The 15,367-nt window shown below is 38.6% G+C and overlaps 1 protein-coding gene across 3 annotated transcripts in view; it reads left to right on the forward strand.

Annotated features, from left to right (window-relative positions):
- SLC4A10 (solute carrier family 4 member 10) overlaps window positions 1–14,470 on the forward strand; it is a 217,035-nt gene extending 202,565 nt beyond the window's left edge. For all 3 annotated transcript variants that reach the window (XM_059927980.1, XM_059927982.1, XM_059927981.1), the window contains 3 exons: window positions 5,982–6,049; window positions 8,578–8,694; window positions 14,404–14,470. In XM_059927980.1, coding sequence (XP_059783963.1) covers window positions 5,982–6,049; window positions 8,578–8,694; window positions 14,404–14,470 — 252 coding nt within the window. The remainder of the gene's footprint in view (window positions 1–5,981; window positions 6,050–8,577; window positions 8,695–14,403) is intronic.
- The last annotated feature ends 897 nt before the right edge of the window (window positions 14,471–15,367 follow it).

A 15,367-nucleotide genomic window follows, 5' to 3' on the forward strand; every position in this document is an offset into this window, starting at 1 on the left:
ATGTGTGCCATATGTCCATTTTGGAATTTATTAACTTCAGATAGGCAGAGATGCTATGTAATGAGCTTCTAACCTTTTATATTATAAACCCATTGTATGCCAATGGGGTGTTGTTGACTGTTTTCTGATTATATAAAGATTTTAGAAGTAATTAAATATTACTAAAATTCCTAGAACTCAAGTTTTCTAAAAGGATTCAAAAAGAGATTAAAGATTTATTGAGGCAAAGTTACAGCTGTATCCGGTTCGGAGTATGAGAAAAAGTAAGGGAAAATGCCATGTAATACATTAATCAGGCAGGTTTACAGACCTTTAAGTTCTCAAATAGATTAATATGATGATACTTTAATGTGATCCTCAGTACATGGAAAGAAACAAGTAAACAAATAATACAGTCAAGAAATAATCCATAATTGAACATTAAAATATAGTTCTGACCAGTGCAAAGAAAGATAATTCTCCATCTGACAAGTGGAGAGAGAAGAGTTAAATTAAAGATATTAACTTTCTAACTTGGAATTAGTATTAAAAGAATATGATCAGTATAGAGAGTAGGAAGATTTAAGAAGGATTACACTAAAACTTGAATTCTGGTTGAATTTCTACTTGGTCACCCAGATCTCGGTATTCCATTTGCTTGAGGCTATGGACTCCACTGAAGGATATGATCTTCTTACTTGGCATCTTATACCAAGGCCCAGTCTTCCAAGAGATTGTACATTAACGTGGTAAATGAACAAGTTCTCCAAAAAATGTTGCATTTCTGCAATTACTCAAATTAATTGTGTAACTTTGATTGTGATCTGGAAAGATGGTAAAGAGCAGAAATGTCTCAGCTCCCTGAGACTTGAATTTAAAATAGGCTCACCTCTTGTCCTTTTGATGATAGTTACAAGCTTGTACCTTTATCATCCAAGGTTTTACTATCAGTAGCCCACTTCTGGTCTTATGGCACTGAGAAAACATTAGTCTGACCTTAAAATTCAATAATGAGTTAAGCAGAATAAATAGCTACACAGGCCAGTCCAAGGTCGCAGAGCTTCTGTTCCAAATTTTCATGTACTTCATGCATATGCATATGCATATGCTTCAGTTTTTAGAAAGAAAGGATTATAATCAGGATAGAAATGAATATTGGAACCCTGACATTTTGCACATTGCTCTGTGTAAAGGGAAGACTGCAGAATCAAATTCTGGATGTCCAAATGTGCTCAGAGTACCAACACGCTTTCCTTCCTACTTCAGTATTCTCTAGGACATTGTACACATTTGACAAAAGGGCTGCTGTTAAAGCAGTAAGCCCCAGCAGAATGTTTGCTCCTCGGTGAGGGAGAAGGAGGTTAATGTCAGATAAATCCTGGAAATTCAACTCTGTGCAGTGATCATGATATTGACACCTCTTGGTTTGTGGGACGTTCACTCTAACATATATGCTATAGGGAAAAAAAGGAGGGAGGCAAGTGGGACTTGTGATTTGTATGAAGCAGTCTCATGAGCAAGGCCAAGAAGATGGAAAAGAATCTAAAAACAAGTGCAATTAAACAAATTAGAGAGCATGTCTTACTGCTCAGAAAGATCAGAATTGGTTGTGGATTTGGGAAGCATGGCCTAATTATTGCACAGGCAAATGTTATTTCTAATTGAATCTTAGAGCAAGGCAAGCATATTCTTCTTCCTCAAGCAGTGGTTTTCAAAGTGTAGTCCCATGACCTCTGCTGTATCAGCCAACACCTGTCAACTTGTTACAGTCTGAATTCTTGGACCCTACTCTAAACCTACTGAGTCAAAACTCTGGAGATAGGGCCAGATTCTGTGTTATCAAGACCTCCAGGTGATTCTGATGTGTGCTAAAATTTGAGACAAGACCTTTCCTAAACCCACAGACTTTACATCACCAGATATAGTCTTCTAAATCCAAGAATTATTGTATTTTATAATAATTTAGATAAGTCAATTAGAGAAACTGAATCAAATATTCTGATGAAAAAACATGTTGCATCCATCTATCTATATGAATTCTATATAGACTACTCCTCCTCCTCATTTTTTCTTTTCAGTTTTCATTGTTAAAGTGAGTTGTTTTATGTATTGGCTCTTCTACATATTGGAAATTTTAAGGAATACCTCTTATAAATATAACATTTTATGGTTTACAAATTATTGTGTGTGTGTGTGTGTGTGTGTGTGTGTGTGATGCTTGTAGCGTTATCTATTCTATTAGTAGTTGGGGAAGGAAATGATCAAACACTTCTTAGGTTCTGTAGGCCCTGTTGTCTTCTTGGGTAAAATAAAGGGGTTAAACTTGATTTCTGAAGTCCCTTCCGTTTTTTAAGATCTATGAATTCTAAAACTGCTGAATGTTTTCTCTCTGTAATACAATAGATATGTTTATGAACATTGGCTCTGTGCTGCTGTTGTTGGTACTTTGAGCTATTTGAGGGCTCCTACATAGATACAGACTTTACATGAGAAATGGATACAGTAACTGATGTTACCTATTTCACTAAAGGTAGAGCATTTGTTAGGTATCATAATATATGAATTGTATTTTTTACACTATCACAAACTATAATTCAGATTCATGATGTAATTTTATATATAAGATTTTATTCATCAAAACACACCACGATTTAACCCTGATTTTATTTTCCTTTTCTACTCAGCACAGGCCTTTGGCCCCAGCCTGGCTAGTTGTTCATTGTCATGCAAACATGTCCTATTTATTCCTACCTTTTATCCTTGACCCATATTGTTTCTTCCCACCTAAATTTCTTCCTTTCTATTACCAAACTGATCAGATAAGACTGGCCCAGATACCACTGCCTCTGGTCCTATACTTTCTACAGTGATCCTTCTCATCCTCTGAGAGTAGGGTTTATGGCTTTCTTTTCATTGTTGTATGCCCAGTACCTAGCAGATTACCTGTCTTGAAGATCATGCTTAATACGCGTTTGCTGAATGGATTCACGAATAGCTCCTGGATTATTCTTTTTGTTCACTGTGTGCCTAGCACATAATACATACTCAGTAAATATTTGAGTGCTACTGAATAGATTTGTTTTTAAGCCTCTATTTTTCTGCCTTTTACTGGCTATAGCATTAACTGTCCTTCACTTATTTAGTATCCGACCAATGCTTTGGCTATCTTAATTAAAAGATGGTGTTCAAATCAGAATATGAACATTCCTCTAGTCAAATTGGCAAAACCCCCTCAGGTGCTCTTGGGTAAACTTTGATCATCATCCTTTGTAAAATCTCCATGTTGTAGAGCTCAGCATATTTTTTGATGGACACTGTGTAAATGAAATGCTGAATGGAACTCATTTTAGGATACTTCAGACTTATAAAGTGAAGTATACCCAGTAAGCTTTTTACTTTCTCTCTCTTTTCCTGTATGATTGAGATAAACTAGGTTGTGATTGTCATGACGGCTGGTGCCTGGTTTGACTGCTCCTCCCCAGAAAGTCTCAATTTTTGGCTTCCTCAACAGTGCCGCCTAGGATGCAGCCGGCCCTCTATCCCCGAGCTCTGGGGCCCACTCAGCTTCCTTCTGGCACCGAAGGCAGCGGCTGCTCTGCCACCCTTCTCTTCAGATAAGCATGGCTTGGAAATGCTATCTTTAGAGGTGATGAGTTTTTGTTTGGATAGAATTATGACTAGTATAAAGCCCACACATGCTAACAAGCCACAGAGTGCAAAATAATTATTGAAAGCAATTTGAGAGAAAAGTGGAAAATCATCTGAGGAAAAAACCAAAATTGTTCCCAAAGCTTTGGTCCAATTTTTTGCTGTTAGATTGAATCTCGAGCCTTAGTTTTCTGCTGCCAGGTAACCTAAGCACTGATGGCACCGTTCTTCTCTTCAGCTTTTTTTGAATTTTACTCTTTATTAAACCTTGTCTACCTGACTTCTTGACACTTTATTCCAAGTTGGTCAGAAAAGATACTACATACCAAGCTTACCTTTCAGTGGACAACCAAGGAAAACATTACATTTTGTTTGTATTTGGTTTTACTTAAATAGCGTTTGGGGTTGCTGAATATTTTCTCTTTATGTTCCTCCATGTGCATTAAGATAACCTTTTCTTCCTGAAAGGATACATATGTTCTGCCCATGGCCTCAATGATGTGCATATATATTAATATGGCACATGTATTATTTCCATATATAGAGACTAATCCATTTGCAAGGCATACATCATTTTAGACTACAGATTAGCTCTGCTCAAATGCTTAAATGTGTAATTTCAAACCAATGATACTGTCTACTCACCATGAATTAGTACTAATGGTATCTCCAAATAACATGGGGAGTAGGCATAATACATAAGAAATAATGTACATCTGAGAGGTCTTAAAAGAACAATTTTCCTTGAAAAGTAACAGGGAAAGAGAATAGAATGGATTCCTGTAATGCAAAGGGGTAACAGACACATGCCCATAGCACCGCAGAGTATAAATGTAACATTGGATTGGGGCAGGGGGTGTAGTTTATAAGCAGAGAAGTAGCAGATCTCATACAGTCCCCTGGCCTCTCCATTATTCACAGCATAGGCTGAGCATAGATATTCTGTATGCAGCATGGCTAAGGTCCCAGCAGAGGGGAGCCTGCCTTAGTCACAGGTCGGATGTGTAGGGAGAGCACTTCAAGAGTAAAAACGAGACCTGCCCACACATTACGTTATACATTCATAGGTTAGCTGAAGAGACTGTAGGAAACACTGTTTCTTTAAGTAACAAGAAATACGGCAATGGTTTGTTAGACTAGGCAGCATGCAAGTTGAGGACCCTAGGAACAGTCTTGCATGCCAGGAATAATGACGTCAGCCAAAAGTCATGTGTTTCTGGAACCTGATTTAGACCAGCCAAGCTACTGCTAAGCTCCTGAAAGAGGGAAAGCAATGAGGCTCCAGGGCCTTCCCTGTTTTCTGTCTTCAGTTCCCATTTGGTCAGGAAAGTCACCTAGCTCTTCATCTCTACACAACTTAAAATTCCAGTTCTGGAATTAGAGCCGATAATTCTAACATTTTTAAATGGCCCCAAATAGTTCTCTAAACTTGAACGTTCCTAATTGACCCACTCGAAAATAAATGCATTAAATAGGAGCTATAATCTGGAGATAACTATGTTTATTTTTTGGTACATGGAAAAAGGTTAATTATAACATTATTGAACACTAAACCAGGACATTTCAGTGCTACATAAGATTATCTTCATCCCAAAGATATACTTTTAAAGCATCATATGTGAAGAAATGAATGTATGAAGCATTACCATCTTTTGGGGGAGGGTGGAACATTGTCATTGTAAGAAGAAATCTGAGGCCTAAAACAAAAGCTTACGATGAGTCTAAGTGGAAAGCACTCCTGTGTTTTGGTCCAGAGAGGAAGATATCTTCTACCGTCTATTTCCAAGTCTCAAAGTATTGTCTTCAGACCAGCATAATCAGCATCACCTGGAAGCTTGTTAGATGTGTTACTTGGGACCTGCTCCAAACCAACTGAATCAGACTCTGGAGGTGTGGCCCAGTAATCTGTATTTTTAATAACCCCTCCAGGTGATTCTGATGTAAACTAAAGTTTGAAAACCACTGCCCTAAATACATCTCTCATTCCTTTCTAACAGAGCATTCTGGGAATGTAATTTCAACAATGAAAACGATTACATTACCCATATGTTTGTTCTTGTAAAATTTAGATTATTTAAAAAAAAATCTTGGAAAATAACCATGTTTTACATTGAGTGACATGAAGGAGGTTATTGTTAGCATTTAAATTACTTTGTGGTATAAGACTCATTAATTACTTATGTTCTTGGTAGCTGATGCTTTATTGAAAAGACCTGTGCTAGCATTAATAAATGCAAACAAAGTGGAAGGTTCTGAGGTTAATGAGATAGTGAAACATTAATCTCTGTTTCTTCTTTAATGTAAAGTGGAGACTCATCGGGTTCACTTTGTATATTTTACATTTGTCTTGCCAGGAAGAACAAAGTATGCTAGCTATGGAAGATGAGGGCACAGTACAACTCCCATTGGAAGGGCACTATAGGTAAGATATAAATGTAAAAACACACCAATATGAGTAATGGAATGTGTTGTTGTACACTCTACTTAAGAATTTCATACGTGTGGATTCCTATAGAGGTTTGTTGACGTTGTGTTAGAGTAGAAAGAACTGAAACTAGGTGTTAGATTACCCTGTCCCAGTACTAAGTTCTGCCACTAGACGCTGACTATAGCCAAGTTGCTTAAAATGAAGCGAGGCAGGGAGCCGTTGTCTGAAGTCTTCTCCTATTTTATAATGAATATGAAAGCTCTCTTTCATATTCTGTGAAAGTAGTACCTGAAGACAGGTCAAGATTCAATTCTGGGATAAATGCTAGGTATTTACTAAATTCATCACATGTAAATGTTTGAACTCTGGGAGAAACAGCGTTTACCCCTGCAAAAAGACACTTCCAAAGAGATAAGCCATTTCCTGAATTGAAGGATTCAGTTATACCAGTCGTTTTAGGAAATATTTATGTAACTCTCCATAAAGAAGATTGTGCTAATCTTCTTTATGCACAAAGACAGAGCAAAAAAAGAAAAAAGGCAGACTCCTCTAAGTTATAATAAAACTTTTGAAAGTATTTGGCAAAAAATTATATATATGATCTCAAAGTGCTTAAGGATAATATAGGGCCATACCAGTAAAAAAGCATAGAAGACATTTGTCTGAGGAGGAGATTTTTCATAGTGTTAAAAAAATAGGAGTGGATCTTCAGGGTCTAACTGTAAGACCATATTCCCTAGATTTAAAAAATATAATTATCTACCACTTAAGAGTGAGCACAAGTCTAGAAGGCATTTTTCCTTTCTTTCTCTCTCTCTTTCTTGTTTTTTTTTTTTTTACAATATTTAAATTTTAAAATCCTGTTGATTGTTTAGTTGAATCAGCATATTCCCAACTGTATTCTATAGAAATCTACCTAGTCTCTGTGGTACCCCTCTTAAAAGGATTTTGTGGTTTAATTAGTCTGAAAAATGTTCCATACCACATTTTAATTTAGAGATTCACAATGCACATTGGCACATTAAAGACTCTAGTACTGGCATTAAAAAAAAAAAAGTTTAACGTTGTTGCATCCAGCATTTTCTGAACTCTTTTGCTCACAAGACTCTTTTTCACATAATATCATGAAAAACTTATATTCTACATGACACTCTTTTGGAAACTAGTTGATCTCATGCTTTGAGTTACCAAGGGCTGGATGAATTAGAGGTATTAAAGAACACATGTCCAGATTGGGCAAGGAAGGAGCCTGTGAGACCTGTTTTGCTCCAGACTCTCAGTGTTCCTCTTCAAAATGGAATTTGTTGCCCTCTTGTGAATGTCCACAATGAGGGGCATGTGAGGTCAGCTTGGAATTTCTGTAGAGCATGACTTTTTCCACAGCAGAGAATCTTTTTTTACGTGTGGTAAGAAGAGCACTGATTTCTCACCCAATGAAACTTTCTGTGACTTGGCCTGTGTTTTATCTCTGTTGATATTTGGTTGCCTTTCTAGCCCTGGGAATGTTTCGGAGAGTTCTAAATGGCACCTATAATTGGTTCAGTTTTAAAATGTAAAAAATGCATCCAGCATAGTACAGGCCCTGATATTACAGGCTCCCCCAGTCATTTGGAAAAACCTCTGTCAAATACACAGGCTGCCTGCATTTATTCAATGAATATTTATTGAGTGGATACCAAGTGCCAGGCTCTGTCTAGGTCGTGGGGGAACAGCAGTGGACCGATGGGCAAGAATCCTTGTTCTCATGAAGCTTATATTCAAGTAGAGTAGAGGTGGGGGGAGACAGGAAGTAAACAAATGAACAAGTCATGTAGTACAGTATTTCAAACGGTGAAAAGTGCAACAAAAACACAAAGCAAAAAAGAGGGGTGAGGTTGCTATGAGGCGATGGAAACAGAAATTTTAAATGGAGCAGTCAGCAAAGGCCTGTCTGAGCAGGTGACATTTGAACTAAGGAAGGAAAGGGTTATACCACGTAAAGGAACGTTATAGGCAGAGGGAAGAGCAAGTACAAGGCCCTGAGGGAACAGAAAGCCTGTAGTGTCCCAGGACAGTCAGGAGGCCATTGCATTGTGGCTGGAGCGGAAGGAGCCGGGGGTGTAATAGCAGAAGGTGAAGTTAGAGGGTAAGGGTAGGGACAGGGTCTTACAGCCCATCTACTGGGCTTTTATTTTGAGTGGGTGGGAGCCACTGTCGAGTCTGAGCGGAGGGGGGAAGAGCTCTGCTGGGCTATGAATGTAGAGGCAAGAGGCCCAGCAATAAACATGCAGAACCTAAACTCTGTCACTTGAAATGGATTAGGAAAACTGTACCCCAAACCAGTTTCTATATAACTAGAATCTTTCATTTAGATTTTTTATTCTTCATAGTTTTTGGGGAGAGAACTATTTAATACTTAATTTCTAATTATCAAAAATACTGTACAGACGCATAAGACCGTCCTATATTTAGTGTCTATCGCTAGATAACTGCAGTTTCTTATTTAATGTTTATTATTTCATTTTGCGTAAACTCCTATCTAGAGATGATCCATCTGTGATCAATATTTCTGATGAAATGTCAAAGACTGCCTTGTGGAGGAACCTTCTGATTACTGCCGATAACTCAAAAGATAAGGAGTCAAGCTTTCCTTCTAAAAGGTTTGAATTCTAAAATAATGTGAATTTATAATGATCCCAGTCATTTAATGACATGAATCCATTAAAAGAATAGCATTGGTTTCCATTGCACTTAGATCTAAAATCTTTCAGAAAATTCTTTTAAAAAGTGGGTAGAAATCGCAATGATCACATTTGTTGGTATGTTTTCAACATCTCCCTTTCAAATTGAAAGCTCACTCCAAAACTATGACAGTGGGGAGAAATGGTGCTACAAATGAGTCCCAATGCAGGACATTTTTGGACATTCATTTTGGCCTACTCTTTTGCAGTAGGATTTTAATGTATTCCCTCATCACCCACTTCTCAGGACCCCCTTAGGTGTCTGACCACGTTTTTCATTCTCCTGTTGTCCTTTTTAAAACCCATGTGGCACATGCAATGGTAATTTTGTATTTAGATTATTTCCAGTCCCTTATTCCAACCCCCTGAAAAACCTTCCGTAACCTTTTTACCCCAAAACTTTCAGTTCCAGAAAGTTTTATCCATTTTTACTTCTCTGTATGCAAACATTACAAACAACTCCTGCAGTTGTGGATGATAGTTTTAAATGCATGAGGTGGGAAGAGTGTGTCCTTAAATATCAAGAGTCATCACAGGATTTCCAACTGCATTTTCCAGAATTTATAAATAAGAGTTCAAACCATCCAGTCTTCTTAGATGTTGATCTGAAGAAAAATCTCTGTATTATGCTAATGTTTCTTCTTATTAAAGAGTGATTGAGGGATTTGGGACGGTGTTTAGTTATTAATTTCCTTTATTTTCATGACCTTAAATTAACTTTTTCTACTTAATTTTTATATTACATTTTTGTCATAAGCTCCCCTTCCTAATCACTCTAGAAGCTGATTCCCCAAAGGTAAGACCCTTTCCCTCAAACCTATTCCTTGGTTGTATTTCCTTTTGTTAAATGGTGTCTTCTAGAAACCTGGTCAGCCTATGTTCTTTGTGTGAGTTTTGGGGAGGCAAAAGGCGTGGAGAGTCTTGGGTTTAGATCCAGTGTCACATTGAGTGTTTACGGTGTTCCTATAACCACTCAGCTCTTTAAGAGGGTTTGAAACTTGAGTAAACTTTTTTCCCCACATGACTTATACAAATGCATCATATATAAGTCAACAAACCTCTTAGAACTGTATTTAATAATAACATCAAATCTCTATATTTGAAAAAGAAAATTTATCCCTTGAATTAAGAAATTGCAAAGCTGGGAACTTCCATTTACGCACCACCATGCTTCCAAAACTGCAAGCTTTATCTTCATGAGAACTATCTGGAAACATGGGTTAGAAAAAGAGGCGACATTAGACTTAGAGGATATCTCTTATTGATGGTTTTTGTCACCCCAAAATAGCATGCTGCTTCAGTGTCATATCTATCTTAAACAGCATAAACAACACCAACAGTGGATGTGCAGAGAGTCTAGGAGTCTTCCCCCCATAAAGCTGGGGGATTACTTCATGTTCTCTCTCTCTTTCTCTCCTTCTCCCTCTTCTCCCCCTCTCCCTCTCTTTCTCTCCTTCGAATACCTCCACCACTTGCTCCAAAAGGAGGTTAATGTAAGTTACTCAACAGGCTCTCTCAAAGACTTTTGGTTGATATTTTCTGTCTTTTAACAAGGCTTTAAAATCTTCATGTATTTCTTTGCTTGGCTCAAGCAGAAGTAATATTTTATTCTAAAACATGCTTTATCTTCTTTTCCCAAAGATCCCTGCCACAGTCTGATAGAGTCATCCTCGCAGTAGTTCTGATTTGCTAGACGTCTTGGAAGAAAATCAGTCATGAGAAGGGCAGTTTCTCAAACCTATTGAAATATATGCTTGTGGACCCTTTCTCATTAAAACTATGGCGTTTCTCTGATTTTTAAAAATGTGAAGTCCAGGTTTACGAGCTCAAAATAAAATGCCAGCCATGGGAATATGTGAAGAATTTGAGACAATCAGACTTAGAGATTGCTTTTCTTCCTGTACTCTACAGCTCCATAGTGAAAACTCTTTCTCTATTTTTCCTTGGTTCAAGCAACAGTTTTATGGCATGATATTTTAGGTACTCCTTAAAGTAAGTAAGTCAAGTGATGCTTTGCACCAGAAAAACTCAATTGTTTAAAATATGTGTCAGATTACTTCTCACAGCAGACTAATTCTAGTGAACAATGTAGTGTGCCTAAAAGCAGATTCAATTTTAAATAGATCACCCTTTATATTTTCATATAACCACTTTTTTCTTATTCTTTGAACCTATGTTCCCACTAACATGAGATTCAAAACTATTGTGGAATGAAAGTTTACCCAGTTTTCTTTACTTTTAAATGTGATAAAATCTGTAGCTTTCCACGTGAAAAATCTCTCTCGGTTAGTTTTTAATGTCTTTCTTCTTCATAACAGAGGAAACTGGCAGAAAGAGTGTGGCTTCCAGAAATCCTAAAACCACCAATACTAACAACAGCAATACTCTCCCAAAGCCACCACTTTCTCTTGGTATCTGTTGAAGGCACTGAAGTGTGATGACCAGGAACTGTAAAAATGCTATACCTGCTAGCGTGTCCATTGGCAAAAAACGCCCTTAAGACCAGGTTCTCAGGGTCTCTCTCTCGAGGCCTCAGCTGGCTTCCCAGCAGTCTCTGACACCCCACCCCTAGGTGTTTTCATCCTATCCCCCACTATAGGCCCCAATGCCTATCAGAGAAGCCTAGATACCTTTTCTGAGTGGAATTTGGCATAGCAGTTATATTTTCTCCGTTATTTCATTCGCTTATGTTGTCCAAAAAAATTCACCCAGCTAAACTGAAAGAAGGATCTAAAACTGACTGCAGGTTCTACCACATCTGCAGGATGTCTAATTTGATCCTAGCTCAGCAGCACTGTACATACATGGGACAAGCTCCTCCACAGCTTATTTAAATGAATTGATGGAAATAGGTCACATTAAAAACCACATCGCATCAGAATAGGTGAGCAACTGCCATGATACACTGACACCCAAGACCAGCATTTCTTGGGCAGGTACCTGGCAGCGCTTGGCTTTGCCTTGGTGGCAGAGGCTAGGGTCTAGGGACACGGCCTCTGCTCTCCTGTCCCCACACCCCCGCCCCCTTCCATGCTGGATGCTTCTTTGCTCTAATCTCCTAAGCCTCAGCCCTCTCATGACTGCTTGGTAAATGTTGTGTATATCAACTACTATGGTGTCATTGACAAATAACAGTTTCACACAGTGCCTGGCAGCATGAAGGTAGTGGGTCACATTTTGCCCTCTCTTGAAATATTACTTCCTTATGTTTTGTCTCATCCATCTTGTGTCCCTTGGTCCTTACAAAGTACCTGGTATATAATAGATATGCAATATGTGTTTATTGTAGTAGCATGTAATAGATATGATATACATTTAATAAATATATATTGATATAATATATTTATTACAATGGAAGTTTAGAATTGATTGGCATCCTGAAAATGAATGTAACAAAGAATAAAGAGGGTAATAGCCATGCACTAAGAAGATTCAAGTCAATAATATTTTTTCATAGAAGTCTTGAGCTGGTTATAAAATTTCTGCTTCATTGCTGCAATCTGATCTGATATCAGAACCACTGGTTTTAAAGATGGGGGGAAAAAAAAGCCCAATCATTTAATTGGTTATTGTTTTGTAACCAAACAACCTGTATGACCAAAGCAGAAGGTCAGGAGGAAGCATGTCTGTGAATGATATTGACTTTATGAATCACTTTGTTTTCACTGCCTGATGGCTAATAGTGCCACTGGGAATTTGCTCACTTATCGAAAGGTTATGGAGCGTTGTGCCCACAGGAACTGGGAATGTGTAGAGACCAGTATGTCTCCGTCCCCACAGTCTCCTACAGATAGAATGTGCTTTTCTATCTTTCAAAAGTTAGAGCTCATCGGAATTGAGACTACCAGCCTCAGAATTCTGGCATTCAAGCTACAAGAAAACTTAGAGGCCATTTAGTCCAAAACTAGTGTGCAGATGAGGAAACCAAGTCCCAGAGAAATTAAACAGCTAGTCCAAGGTCACACAGCTCATTCTTAGCTTCCTGAAACTGAATGTCATCTTCCGACTCCAAGCCCAGGGCTTCCTCTACCTGCCCCCGCTGCCTTTTCTCATTGGCTTTGTTTGGCAGAAGACACTGGGAGCCAGGTAGCACCCAGGGAAAAGTTAATTTGGAAAGTAGCGTAGCAGGCACTTGTCATCGGAAAGGAACTTAAAGTAGAAGAAAGTGAGTCATGCAGATAGAGGAGTTAAAAATACAATTAAGCCTCTCAACACATCATGTGCACACTGTCATCTCTTCTCATGGAAGGAGAACAGAAAAGAGGAAAAGTGGCTTTGCTCTGACCTGTAAGTACTGTGTGCTGAGAAGTGTGGCAGGCACAAGCCCGGGTGCCGTCGACACCCGCTCACACCAGCTCTCAGCGCTGGCGGCGCGCCAGAGACGGCAGAAGCTCCGGCACTTCTTACCTGATGGCGCCGGGTGGCGGTGACAACTGAGAAGGGCTGTTTCTAGCTTGAATTGGAGGAAAAACAATTTAAAAAGCACACTCTTAGAATGTGTCTTAAGTTATTGACCACTACGAAAGCTGCACAGGAGGCCCTGTAGGAAAAAGGGGGCTTTAACTGTCTCTTTCTTATTTGGAGAAGAGTTATATACAACCAAGGGTTTCCCCACCATCAACTATCTCATAGTTATATTAAGAGCCCAAGTGAACAGTGAAAATGTGTGGGTTCTTGCAGCTCAGGGCCCCAGTGGCCGGCTGTGGGTTGCCCTCGAGGCAGCAGCAGGAGGGGCCCGGAGGGGCCTCAGCGTTGGGCTTGGCCTGTGCCAGACGTGGCCGGGAGGGAGCAGAGCTGGCCCTCGGGAGTACGCACGTACTGCTCTTGGTGTGAGCTTCATGCGTGTCAGCGCATCATTTGAATTTCGCGTGAAAAGTGTCAACTTGAGAGTAGGAAAAGTGAACATCGGAAAAATAGTTTTTAAAAAATAATAGAGTCACATTACCAGTTTGCCCATGGATAAAGTTAATTGGAGAGCAGTTAAAACTGAAGCCACTTGGGAATGAGTTTATTCTGGAAGGAGTGAGGTGAAACATCGTTCCTCTGATGGACAGGAGGAGGGTTTGTCTGTGAAGAGACGGCACAGGTGTTTGGAGGGCAGTGTGCGGGGTGACCGGGTCCTCCCGACCAGCAGAGGCGTGTCTGTCCTCTGGACGACAGCGCAGTTCTCACCAAAGATCAGAATCCAGTCTGTGCACAAAGGATGCGCCACTTGCAGCAGGGCCCAGAAATACCTACTGCGACGTCTTGTTTATGTCATTCATAGTGTCAGTGCTATCTTAAGACAGGGGCATGACTGGCATTTTCAACAATCATCAGTGATTCATTTGCACAAATGAGGACCATGGTATTAATCTTGCATGCTTTGGGTACTGTTTTTAAAATGTCTGGTCTTTGTTTTTTAGTTTTTGTTTTTTGAATTTCCCTTTTTCTGCAGTTCTTGGTTTCTGTCTCACTGAGTGCAGAGGATTTTAATTGTTGCTATCTATCTATGCTTCGCAGCATGAAAGAGCAATGCCTAAGGGCCCTTGTGGTGCTTTGGGGTTGATGGGTTTTGTGTCTGAACCAGCAGACCTCCCAGTAGCCATGCTGGATTGAAATAATACATTTCTCCTTTTTCCCCTGTAGCATTGAAAGCCGAAAAGAGAAGAAAGCTGACTCAGGGAAAGGTGTTGACAGGGAGACTTGTCTATGACTTGATCTTCAATTTATTTTTTACATATATATGAGAGGAGTGCCACAATTATTCATCAAACTGCTTTGATCATGTATTATAAATTCTGTCTTTCATCCCAAATCCACCTTCATACTGTAAGTAGTGCAATACTCGTTTCATTTCTGTGTTTAAACTTCTGAACAGTGAGACACCCTTGTGAGCATATACAATAGCTAATGCAAGAATCTCTGTGTTCCTTGCTGTATTTTAGACATTTGTAAACACTAGATTCTCATTGTCAGTTTTACGAGAGCAATAGCTTTCTTAAAGAGATAAGTCATATTACCTAGTTTGTATTTTCCTACTTAGGGACCTGAAGATACCTGATAATTTCATTTAGAAGAATTCTGAAAGGTAGTCTTACTTCTTTTTATTTTTTATAGCTTAGCATTAGTGATTTATTTCGAAAGACCCAAATCGAAAAGTTAGTTTGAAAGCATTTTTTAATAATTGTATTTATGCATTTCCTTGATTTAATATGATACATTTAATACTTAAGAATTTATATGTAACTAAAACTTAAAGTCATTTTGAAAAATATATATGGAAACCTATTCACAACTTGTTTAAACGAATCAGATACTAATGCAAAGAGTCAAATAGTATTTGCTTAATATTCAGGTTGTGATTACATGATCATATACTAGGCTTGTATGAAATGCTTTAGAAAAACTTTGTAGGTTTTGTGAGATTTTCAATATAAATCTTTATCAGAAATATGCTGTTAAATTTACCTCCCATTGACAAAAGTGTTTTCCAAATAAACCTATTATATACATACTTGTGGAATGCCACATGGTGAGTTATTGTACATGAAATTCCACTCCTGTACAGTTATTCCACTGCTAAAGGTCATGGACTGCTTAATGCTGCTTC

This window comes from Balaenoptera ricei, chromosome 7 (genome assembly GCF_028023285.1).
Source record: "Balaenoptera ricei isolate mBalRic1 chromosome 7, mBalRic1.hap2, whole genome shotgun sequence".
Lineage (NCBI taxonomy): Eukaryota > Metazoa > Chordata > Mammalia > Artiodactyla > Balaenopteridae > Balaenoptera > Balaenoptera ricei.